At 44.8% G+C, this 11,414-nt stretch overlaps 2 protein-coding genes across 5 annotated transcripts; both read left to right on the plus strand.

Moving 5' to 3' along the window:
- Positions 1 to 691: 691 nt before the first annotated feature.
- On the plus strand, positions 692 to 3,600 carry LOC114701686 (cystatin-14). 3 transcript variants are annotated; one of them, XM_037204405.1, is made up of 4 exons: positions 746 to 987; positions 2,152 to 2,262; positions 3,103 to 3,160; positions 3,419 to 3,508. In XM_037204405.1, the coding sequence occupies exons 1-4, from the start codon at positions 787 to 789 to the stop codon at positions 3,478 to 3,480; spliced, it is 432 nt and encodes a 143-aa protein (XP_037060300.1). In that variant the 5' UTR covers positions 746 to 786; the 3' UTR covers positions 3,481 to 3,508. The 3 variants fall into 3 exon arrangements, with proteins under 3 accessions (XP_028737662.1, XP_037060300.1, XP_037060299.1); XM_028881829.2 differs by lacking the exon at positions 3,103 to 3,160 and having other exon boundaries at positions 692 to 987; positions 3,419 to 3,600; XM_037204404.1 differs by lacking the exon at positions 3,419 to 3,508 and having other exon boundaries at positions 3,103 to 3,322.
- Positions 3,601 to 7,534: 3,934 nt separating this feature from the next.
- On the plus strand, positions 7,535 to 11,108 carry LOC114701676 (cystatin-12). Of its 2 annotated transcripts, none has more exons than XM_037204406.1 (3): positions 7,535 to 7,836; positions 10,081 to 10,166; positions 10,915 to 11,108. In XM_037204406.1, the coding sequence occupies exons 1-3, from the start codon at positions 7,603 to 7,605 to the stop codon at positions 10,943 to 10,945; spliced, it is 351 nt and encodes a 116-aa protein (XP_037060301.1). In that variant the 5' UTR covers positions 7,535 to 7,602; the 3' UTR covers positions 10,946 to 11,108. The 2 variants fall into 2 exon arrangements, with proteins under 2 accessions (XP_037060301.1, XP_028737654.2); XM_028881821.2 differs by having other exon boundaries at positions 7,546 to 7,836; positions 10,053 to 10,166.
- Positions 11,109 to 11,414: the final 306 nt, after the last annotated feature.

An 11,414-nucleotide genomic window follows, 5' to 3' on the forward strand; every position in this document is an offset into this window, starting at 1 on the left:
TAAGTAAAAGGTGATTTGAAATCAGCTGTGATTAGAATTTAGCAGTTCAGTAATTACAGCCCAAAGGTCAGAAAAGATGTCAGAGAAGATGAGAGCAGGTTAGAAGCCAGGGGAACTGATGATGAGCACAGAACACCAGGAGAATGGAGCCAGATGTAGCTGCTGGCCAAAGAGGATCAGAGCCCTAAGGAAGGTGTCATCTCATGGACATCCCCAAACTATTGGCCTTGAGCTTGGTAGGTTGTGTGTGTGTGTGTGTGTGTGTGTGTGTGTGTGTGTGTGTGTGTGTGTGTGTTGTAGGCAAGGTCATGGGTCGGGCTTGGCACCAATTGATTCCATTTCCCAGGAGTGAGTTCACCAGACTTCTCAGGAGTTCCTCCAACCCTGGGAATCCTTTTTAGCATTGTTTAAGGACAAACAGGGCTGGCATGGTGCCTCTAGACTGCGGTACAAGTGGGACCTGCCCTGGCAAAGCGCAGGGACAGCCCAGAGATGTGCATAGAGAGGGTATGTCTGTGGATGCTTCTCACTTCAGGGTTTGTGTCACCACAGGGTTTGGAATGTCTCCTTCGGCTCTGCCTTCTGTTTGGGGTGGTGAGAAGGGAACACGGCAGAGGAGTGGAGATAAGGGCTTAGACAGAAGCACAAAAGGAGGCATTCAGGAGCACAGGTCTCTGATGGGCAGGGCTACGTGGGATCCTGAGCTGAGAAGGGCGTTACCAACTGTGGCTGTTCCATCCCTTCCCCCTTGTGTCCCCAGTCCCTTGGCTGATACAAAGGACAGCCATGTTGTGGAAGCTGTCCTTGCTTGTAGGACTGATTGTGCTAGGCACTCATATGTGGACCATTGACAAAGGATTTGTAGACATTACTAAGGATCTAGATTATTTTGTGGCATCGGTGGAGTTTGCTGTGGCTCAGTTCAATGACAATAACCCAGAAGAGAACATATACAGGTTGCTGGAAGTTGGGAGAGCCCAGAAAAAGGTGAGTTCATGTGCAGAGCATTATTCCTTCATGAACAGACCTGGGGTGGGGGAGCATTGGCTGGGACTGATGAGAGAGTACTGGGTCTGCAGCATACTCTACAGCCATGGGTCTGGAGACCCTCCCTTACCAAGGACAGCTTTTCTTATTCCCCAAATGACTCTGTCTTGGGCTATTGTTAGCCCTGGACACTGTGCCCCAGGAGTCCTTGGTATCAAACATTCTACTTCCTCTAGCTGCTGCACAGCCCCAGAGATGAAGGCTTAGCTCATCATATGGGACTGAACATGGTGTGATGTGATGGAGCAAATATGTTCTTAGTATGTGTCAAGCATAGATGTAGGTAAAGACTGATAGTATGTTTTGTTGAGGTGTGTTGTGCATTTGGTGTGTGCTGGGAAAGCGTGGATATTACCTTTACCTGCGTGGATTCCTAAGTGCCCAGTTTAGTCAGCTTTTTGGGCAATTTCCATGTTAGTTCACTGAGATGAATGCTCTTCTCTGGGAGGAGTTCCTGTTGGGTGCTCTCTGAGTTTCCATGTATCTCCATTTAAGGGTATGACAGTCATTCTCAATAACTTCTCATAGCATCTTGAGAGGATTTCAAAACTGGGTAGTGTCTGCGCATTCACTTCAGTCTGTGTCTCTAAAAGGAGCACTTGCGTGCTGCCAGCACTCATGTGAAAGGCAATACACCCCTCAAGCTCCTCCTACCCCAGCCAAGGTGGAATTGTGTCTGCTTTCTGTTCTAGTTAAAAGAGTTGCTTAGCAATTTAATCCAGCCCATTTCTTAATCTGATTTCTTCATCTGGCCCATGCTGCTCAAGTAAATGTTTGGGAGATGTCACATTGCCATGTATGGCTGCAGCCTGTGCAGGTTGCCTGTTCTGTAGGATTTGATTGTCATCCTCTAAATGTACCATACCCTACACATCCATGCCCCTGTAGAGTGCCAGAGTTTAGCAGGAAATACTGGAAGAAGACTGATGTATGTTTTGTGGCTCTCATAGACACATTTCTATTGACATACAATGACAGGATGTGCCATAAAGATGCCTGTTTATAAGCACATGCATGTTCTAGGTAGTGGACTATTGTTTACTTGATTTTTTGTATTTATGTTATGAAAAAATAAGATCTATTTGCATAATTTCTTTTCTACAGACATGGACAATGATATTTTTAATGGATTTGGAGATGGGCCGCACAATTTGTAAGAAACATGATGAAAACATCCATAATTGCCCATTGCTACAAGGCTCAGGAGAGAAAAAGGTTAGAAAATAAAACCATCCTCAATTTACAACTGATCTTTTGGAAATGAAAAGATAATGAAGCAAAACCCGAGACAGGGTTTAGGGAAGGTGTAGGGCAATCCAGGCAGAATGAGAGGGTATCTCAGGGCTCTCACTGGAAGCAGAAGGGGCTATCTTCTCCCCTTATTTATTTATTTGTGTTAATTCTTTGAGAATTTCATACAATGTATTTGGATCATATTCTCTCCTCAGTTCTCCCCTAACTCTGCTCAGATCCACCTTTATTTCCCAACTTTATGTCCTATTTTTATTAACTCACTCAGTCCAGCTTGTGCTATTCATCTATTCCTGAGTGTGGGGTCATGCACTGGAGTGTGGTTGACCTACCAGAAATCACACAGAAGGGCTCATCTTGAGCAGACAGAGCCTGGCTCCCACGCCCGTGGAATCCCTCTGCTACAGATGCTCACATGGCTTCCATCTGTGACAGAGCTATCCTCATGGTCTTGGACTTGTGCCTTTAGAAGCCATCAGGATTTGAAGAGACAAAATTTCTCCTGTGGTCATCAGCCTTCCTTTGCTCATGTCTTGGGGTTAGGAACTATTTAATTTATCTGTGTACTCTGACTTCCTGATAGAGTCTGGGTGATTCTGAATGACATCATTGTTCTGCATGGCCTGTAATTCATGGGATCTGGGACCTTGAGGATAGCATTCCATTTGGGCGACTATATTAGTGCTTGGTTTCACCTTCCAACTAATGTCCTTGCAGCAGACGCATTTTGAGTGGTTTGTGTGGCTGTTCAGCTGGGAAGTGCCTGATGGGATCTTCTTTCAAGTAGTCCCTTGGTTCTTTCAGGATCCTTGGGATAGAGGAGCTCATCCATCATCATATGTTGCAGGGTGGAATGAGAGCTGTGAGTACAGGATGCCTCAGGGTGAAGACCCCAGGCAGGTGTTTTTTCAAGACCCCTTTGTCCTAGGTAGAAGGGGTTTGTGATTTGTGGCCATTGTACTAGTGGAGATTTGAGCTTTATGGTCCCCACTCCTGTAGAATGGCTGTTTTAGCTTTACTTTTGAAAAAAAAATTAATTGCATCTTGAGATCCTATGGCATGCTGTATTATCTTAATGCATTATAATGTTCTAACTTACTTATTGTGATTATTTTTTCAGGTGCACTGTGTTTTCCAAGTAGATGCCCGACCTTGGTTTTCTCGATTCTCCATCCTGAATAGTACCTGTGTGCCAACTAAGTGGGAGAGGGGCTCTGGCTACATATAGTAGTATCCCTTCATGAGAGTGTGACTATCTGTAGTCCAAGGTCTACAATGCAATTAGAAGCAATATCCACAGCATCTTCTGAACCCCTGAGCAATGCTTAGGGTCTTCTGTATTGTTTATTTTCCATGGATACCATCTTCAGTGATAAGCAATTGTCGTGTGTGTGTGTGTGTGTGTGTGTGTGTGTGTGTGTGTGTGAGAGAGAGAGAGAGAGAGAGAGAGAGAGAGAGAGAGAGAGAGAGAGAGAGAGTGTATGTGGGTGTAGCCCTGGCTATCTCAGAACTAGCTTTGTAGACCAAGCTGGACTCGAACTCATAGAGATTCACCTGCCTCTGCCTCCCGAGTGCTGGGATTAAAAGCATGTGCCACCACCACCTGGCTGCAGTTGTCTTTTTTTATTACCTTGCCTCAGGTATGAATGTCTGAGTAAATCAGACTCCTCAGTTTATGTGAAACAGCTCATATATAGACCCTACTGATTGATTTGTGTTCTCATTCACTCATTCATTCATTCATTAATTTCTCTGTGCCCCTTACCTATGCATTCATAAGGAATGCAGAAGGCAGGCTTAGTGGTGCCCACCTACAGTCCAGTACTATACAGGAGCAGAAGGAGAGGGTCTTGGAAACCCACAAGCTGGAGGCCAGCTTAGGCACCACAGCAATGTTACAATCGATGAAGGAAAAGAAAAAGAAGGAATACTAACCACTTTTCCAGAGAGTAGTCATCTGTCTCCCCACTGCTTCTGAGTCAGGAATCAGGCTCCCAGTGGTGTCCACTCTGCAGTGGGACCTGCCCCGGGCTCAGCGGTGGTGGGAAGGAGTAAATGGCAGGATAGGAGGTCTTGCCCTCCTGAATACCACAGGCTGTCCGATAGTGCTAGAAATAAACACATGATTCTAATGCAAGAGTTTCAGGTACTTTCCTCAGTAACTGACAGATCCACAGAGTAAAAATCATGAAGGATACACAAAATGTGAGAATTTATTAAACGAATTTGATTTCGTGTTACACAGAACATCATCCAAGTTCAGAACATGAACTCTGACCTTTGAACCTGTGGATAATTTATCAAGACTTAACATGTTCTGGCCCGTAATTTACATCTTCATGAACTTCAGAGAATGGATGTCACATAGATTGTGTTCTCTGATGGCAGTGAAATTTATCTAGAAACTAAGAAAGGAAATACTTGAAAATTTAGCGGTATATCTCAAGTGATACACAGGATAGTAGAGTGAACCCAAGTAGGACAGGATATTTTTAAGAATACATAATTGAAACATTCTTAATTTTAAGAAGATTATGTTTTTTATTATTTTAATTATGTATATGTGTGTCTCTGTGTGTGTGTCCATGTGTGTGCGTGTGTGTGTCTGTATGTGGGTGTATTATATGAGTACAAGTGCCTGCAGAGTTTCCTGACATAGGTGCTGGGAACCAAACTCCGTTTTTTGGAAGAGCAGTAAATACCCCCAATCACTGAGCCATCTCTCCATTCCCTGTTCTTATTTCTTTATGAAAACAAAACAAACTTTGCACATGATGTGTGTGTGTGTGTGTGTGTGTGTGTGTGTGTGTGTGTGTGTGTGTGTATGTGTGTGTAAGTGATGATGTGTGGTTTCCATGGCTCATGTGTAGGGGTTCAAGGGCAACCTTGGGTGTTGGTTCTCACTTCGAATATTTTTTGAAATGGGCAATCTTCTGTTGTTCACTGGAGTGTGCCAGGTTAAGCGGCTGGTGAGCTGCAGGGGACTGTCCTTTCTCTTCTTCCCATCTTGCAATAGGAGCATAGGGATGGCTAATATAAATGACCATACCTGGATTCACGTGGCCTCTGAGGATTTGAATTCAGATTCTTATGTTGGTGTGGCAAGTACTGTAGCCATCTCCCAAGCCCCTCAATTCATTCTTAAGTAACAAATGAGTGGATCCTGCTGCTGCTACAGAACTTCAAGAGACATATTGTACATGCGGGAGTGTACAAGCCAGAGAGCAGACAAGACAGCAGATGATTACATTGGATTCTATCTCAAGATTGCTCCCTCTCTAATTCTTGTTTGAACCTGGAAAAACTACAGGGTAAGGATAGCAGATTATAACAAAAATACCTAAAAGAAAAACAGAAAACAAAGGTAGATAGAAATGGTTAAGAAATCCAGGGATTTAATCCTTCAGGAGGGATAAGACAGTTGCTAACCTTTGGCAAGCTAAATTCAGATTTGGAGAAAACAGTCAAATCACAAGCTGCAATGATAAGGGGCTTCTGTGCAGATCTGGAGACGTTAGAGCGATGACAGTAAGTTATGATCAGACTGCTACTAGAAAGGGGGATTTAATAAGATATAGGAGCTTGCGTCTACTGTGGTGGGGAAGCCAAGGGGTTCAGGAATGCTTTGAAGTACTACTGGGGGGAAGGATGTCTGTATTTTTAGACCCCCTTACCATCATCATCAGTCTTGGTTGTGTGTTTTTGTCAATTTGGCACAAGCTAGAGTTATCTGGAAAGAGGAACTTCAGCTGAGAAAATGTTTCCATTAGATGGTCTGTAGGCAAGTCTGTAGGACAGTTTCTTGATTAATGATTGATGTGGGAGGGCCCAGCCCACCGTGGGTGGTGCCATCCCTGTGAGGCAGTCCTGAGTTGGATAAGAAGGCTGAGCAAGCCATGAGGAGCAAGTCAGTATGCAACATTCACCCATGGCCTCTGTGTGAGTCCCTGTCTCCAGGTTCCTGCTTTGAGTCCCTGCCCTGACTTCTCTAGATGATGGATTACAAGCTATAAGATGAAATAAAACCCTTTCCTCTTCAAATCCATTTTTATCATGTTGCTTTATCACAGCAGTAGAAACTTAACTAAGACAGCATTCATCATCAGGCCATCTTGTGAGATCATTTTCTCCCACCTGGAAGCCACAGGAAAGCGTTTGCAACCATGTCCACAGCCCTTCCTGTCCCTTTCTGTAGGTCTGCTCCTACTCTGCCCCAGGCAATGGTTAAGTTATGGGTCTCTTTTTTTTTTTTCTTTTCTTTCTTGGTTTTTCGAGACAGGTTTTTTTTTCAGTGTAATTTTAGAGCCTGTCCTGGAACTCACTCTGTAGACAAGGCTGGCCTTGAACTCACAGAGATCTGCTTGCCTCTGCCTCCTGAGTACTCAGATTAAAAGCATACACCACCACTGGCCGGCTCTGGGTCATTTTTTGGAATCATCGAAGTTCAAATATCCTGGTCTCCCATGGCAGGGAGGACCATTTGAGCATAAATCCTTTCCCATGATAGCCACCTTCATATCTTTGCAGCCTACTCATCCCCTTGCCTTATTCACCTCTCATCGGTTTCTCCGTAAGTGAGGCAGAGTATTTCCTGAGAAGTCTGGCACATGGCCAAGTGGCAGAGCTGGGTGTGGATATATTAGTAGGTGCCTCTTTCTGAGTCCAGCCAGCTTTTAGGCCCATGGCTGCCATTTGTGTCCATCTGTACAGACCCACTGCCTCCCATTCTGATTCTCCCTAGTACTGGTTGCAAAGTGCACACAGGGCAGATCTCAGGGAAGGAGGCAGAGGTGATGAGCTGGCCCCTATACTGCAGAGATGGTAGAGAAGTTGATTTCCCAGTCCTGACTCTGACCCCTCCCACTGGGCTCCTCTGAGGCTACAAAATCATGGGCACTTGATTCTTAACTCCAAATATTTAAGACCTCATGGGAGTTTCTGTGACTCTGCCAGTTCTGGAATTCAGAGCAGTAAGGATAAGCCAGTTGGACTTATAATCGCAAACTTCCCATCAGTTCTTATCAGAGCATCCTGGGGCTGGGGGAGGCAGGCTTGGAAATGCGCAGGCAAAGGGTATGTTGCATGAATGCCCATGAGCCTGTGGCTTATGTCACCAAGGTATAGAAAAGGTAACCTCCTCTTCTGCCTTCTGCTCTCAGATGAAGGGAGGGACAAGGCGGAGGAGTAGAGATAACACTGGCTAGATGGTCTAGTCAAAATCAGGATTTTCACACCACAGGCCCTCTGGTGGGCAGGGCCGTGTGGGATGGCATCACCCTCTGCAGCTGCGCCACCTCTCCACCCATGCATCCTCAGCTTCCAGTGCTGACACGGAAAACAGACATGTTGTGGAAGGCGTTTCTGCTTGTGGGGCTCATTGTGTTGGGGATTCATGATTGCAGCTTCAAATTTATAGACATCGACAAGAATGAGGCATATTTTGCCATTTCTGTGGAGTATGTCGTGTTCCACTTCAATGAAAACCAGGATGATGATTTTGCTTACAAGTTCCTGAGAGTCCGGAGAAGTCAGTGTCATGTGAGTAACCTGCTTCCTGTGTGGTGCCTGCATTCATTCCAATACCTGGCAGGGCTGGGGGACTTCTGGGTTTGCAGTAAGTTGAAACCAAGGCTTTCATTTGGTAAATGTTAAAAAAAGAAATAACGCCGGGCGGTGGTGGCGCACGCCTTTAATCCCAGCACTCGGGAGGCAGAGCCAGGCGGATCTCTGTGAGTTCGAGGCCAGCCTGGACTACCAAGTGAGTTCCAGGAAAAGGCGCAAAGCTACACAGAGAAACCCTGTCTCGAAAAACCAAAAAAAAAAAAAAAAAAAAAAAAAAAAAGAAATAACAAATAGTGCTAGAGAAACTCAGAATTTGGGGCTTATTTTAAAGTGAGTGCAGCCTCTGAAAAGCAAAGGAGAAGGGAGGCATCAATGTCCCAATCTGAGTTCAGGATGAGGGGAATCGAATCAGGGCTGAGGGAAGCCAGGACAGCAGAGAGACAGGTGATGAGAGTCGCAGGCACAGAAATGAGAAGCAATACCCCCTCCCCCCAACACAGTAGACAGTTGGCAGCAAGTATGGCAGGGTGACAGGTACCCTTGGGAAGCTGGATGAGCTGGGCATTGCTCAGCAAGGTGGGGATGTATGTTGGGTACCTGGTAACATCTACATCACAGCTGAGATGATGCTCAGGCAGGCAGACTGCTATGCTGAGTGAAAACATAGGTAAGCTGACCCCAAATCCGTGAGTAAAATAGTAGTCCAGGTGGGGTAAGTACAGTGACACAGGGGTCCTGGGAGCTGAAGAAGGAAAGAAAGTGATGGCTCTTTGGGCGAGTGGGAAGCGTAGGTTGTCACAGACAGGCCTTTGAAGGAGGATGAACCAAGTGTACTCAGGAGACATGAGTCTCCTGGCAGGATGTACTGTGCTCTATGACATGTCTTGGAGAAGGAAATACTGAGACGCAGGTGTGCAGAAGCAGATATGGCAGTAAGGATGTCAAGCTGGGAGCACTAGGAATCCACTGAGTGGTGCTGCTCAGGTGAACCACCAAGCTTTTCATTGAAGGATTACTGAGTGTAGTGGCCCACACTGCCACTGGACGGGAAGCTTCAGACCATCTTAGAAAGCATGGTGCCTTGATCACCACAGAGTGAGTGTTGGAGCAGATGTGGTGTGTGCTGATCTGGCTGAAAAGTGAGTGGTGCCAAGGAGGGACCCTAGAAGGTTTTTTTTTTCTTTTTATGATATAAATGGGCAGGAACACCATCAAATAAACAATCAAACAACAGCAAAAACAGAACAAGAGGATCTGAGGAAAGAAAGAAGCAATCTGAGTAGCCACCTCTGTTTAAGGAAATACCCTGGATAGGGGTTTGATAGGTTACTGAGAATACTATTGGGATACTTGATAACCACTTCATTTAAGTACTTGCAAGATGAGTGTTCTGTATAGTCAGCACCTACATGAAAGATGAAACTTAAAGGGGCTGATGTGTTCTCTGCTCTGCCTGCTCATGGCAGGCTGTCTCACCAGGGTTCTATTTTAGGTCAAAGAATCATTCACTCAGCAGGTACCTCTGATGCTGCTTAGGTGAACCTAATAATTGTCATAGTGTCATGTGTGTGGCTGTACCATGTACAGGGTCCTTGCTGTGAGCTTGACTGTGTGGCTATGTGGCATGCCGGATACTCCCATCCCGTCACTAGGACTGCTAGGTATTTTTCACCAGTGGAAAAAGACCGAGGGGAGACTCAGTGCTAGCCCCAGTTGTACTTTTTAGCTATTTGGCAGCTCTGGGGACCAACTTTCTTCTTTGAACATGCTAAGCACACACTTTCCAACCGAGCTATATCCCTAGGTAAATGGACATATCTCTTGTGTAGAATTAAAAGAAAATTTTGAAGAAAACAAAAGATGAAAAAGAGGCAGGCCGTGGAAGAGCATGCCTGCAACCCTGCAACCCTAGCCTTGTGAAGCCGAGGGGCAGTAAAGTTGAAAGTTGGATGTCATCTTGGGCTCTATCAACCTTGTCTAAAAGAGCCAAACGACACTAACAAAGAAAAAAAAACTTACAACAAACAACTCCCTCTCCATAAAACAACAGAGAAACAAGATTGTATGTGCTGTGTGCTATTTTTTTTGCTGTTTGTTGAACTCTCACATTATCTGCTTGCTTTTATATGGAGTTCTCTTTCACTTATTCTAACAAAATGTTTTCTAACCGTTTTACACTTTCTTCTTGACAGAGCAGTAATAAATTTGTATATTTAATAGACCTGGAGATGGGCCGTACAATTTGTGGGAAATATGATGAAGACATTGACAATTGCCCATTACAGGAAGGCCAAGGAGAGAAAAAGGTTTGAGATTAAATTAACCCCTTCTATCGGCAATCTTTTGGGAAAGAGTGCAGAAGGGGACCATCTTAAGCAGGCAGAGCCCATCTCCCAGTGCCGGGGCAGCCCTCTGCTCATATCCCGTTCCAGCCCTATGCCTCCAGAGACCTTTGAAGGTCCAGGAAGATCATGATTTCCCTTTGGTCTTCAGTCTTCAACTGTTCATTTTTTGGTGCAGGGCAGAGGGATGAGAACTGTTTAGTTTGTCTGCTCACGCAGACTTTCCTTTTAGGGTCTTAAGGGTGATTCTCGGTGACATGCTTGTCGTATAGCTGACATGTGATCCATGGGATCTTGGACATTGTGGACGTCCAGGTTACCCATCGGGGGGACTCTATCAGGGTACCATCTCACCTTTCAACTAACAACCTTCATTTAGCCTGATTTCCAGGGCCCTTGGGAAGACGTATACATTCGTCTATCACCATACATGTTAAGGAAGCTGTGAGGCTAGAATGCCTCAAGATGGGTGATAGTCCTGGCCAGGTGCTTTTTCAGGAGACTGAAGGCTCAGGTTGGGGAGATTTTTGTAACTTATGTCATTTCTCATAGTGGAGCTTTGAGCTTTATGAGTCTTTCTCTATGTCAATGTGTTTTAGTTTCCTTTTCTTTTTTTTTTTTAAACTTAGTTTTGAGCAAATTGAGTCCCTACAATCTAGATAGCCTTAATGCATTGCATTTTTCTAATTTATGCTTTCTAACTTTTTTTCAGGTACGCTGCACTTATATTTTGGAGTCTCTAGCATGGAAGACTCAGTTCATCACCTTGAACAGTACCTGTGTGCAGACTTAAGTGGGGGCAGGAGTCTCTGTGTACCTGCAGCCAAAGTCCCTTTTCCTCTGAAGGTGACTTCCTGTAGCTTAAGGTCTATTTAGAACCAACACAATTAAACTTATCACAGAACATTCTGGATCTCTGAACAGTGTTTAAGTTTTTCTGTATTGTCTATTTGCCATGGATGCCATTGCCACTGGTAAGCAATGGTGACTTTATTGTCATTATTATCACCGTACCTGCAGGTGCAGAGTGTTGAATAGATTTGGTGAATAGTTCATTTTTTTATTTCAATGTTTCATTCATTATTTTTTCTACCCTTTCATGTTTGTGTGTAGTTCATTCATTCATTCTACAATTTCTCCATGTCCCTCATTCATGTGCTCAGAAGGCAGGAAGACATTCTTCTAGGAAGCAGCGCCACCTGCATTCCTCTC

This window comes from Peromyscus leucopus, chromosome 4 (genome assembly GCF_004664715.2).
Source record: "Peromyscus leucopus breed LL Stock chromosome 4, UCI_PerLeu_2.1, whole genome shotgun sequence".
Lineage (NCBI taxonomy): Eukaryota > Metazoa > Chordata > Mammalia > Rodentia > Cricetidae > Peromyscus > Peromyscus leucopus.

What these genes read in the sequence shown, in the direction of transcription:
- LOC114701686 (XM_037204404.1), top strand. Translation starts at nt 787, where the DNA reads ATGTTGTGGAAGCTGTCCTTGCTTGTAGGACTGATTGTGCTAGGCACT. An exon ending in TTGGGAGAGCCCAGAAAAAG is followed by an intron (nt 988 to 2,151) that starts GTGAGTTCATGT and finishes TCTTTTCTACAG; the next exon opens with ACATGGACAATGATATTTTT. An exon ending in AAGGCTCAGGAGAGAAAAAG is followed by an intron (nt 2,263 to 3,102) that starts GTTAGAAAATAA and finishes TGGTTCTTTCAG; the next exon opens with GATCCTTGGGATAGAGGAGC.
- LOC114701676 (XM_028881821.2), top strand. Translation starts at nt 7,603, where the DNA reads ATGCATCCTCAGCTTCCAGTGCTGACACGGAAAACAGACATGTTGTGG. An exon ending in TCCGGAGAAGTCAGTGTCAT is followed by an intron (nt 7,837 to 10,052) that starts GTGAGTAACCTG and finishes TCTTCTTGACAG; the next exon opens with AGCAGTAATAAATTTGTATA. An exon ending in AAGGCCAAGGAGAGAAAAAG is followed by an intron (nt 10,167 to 10,914) that starts GTTTGAGATTAA and finishes ACTTTTTTTCAG; the next exon opens with GTACGCTGCACTTATATTTT.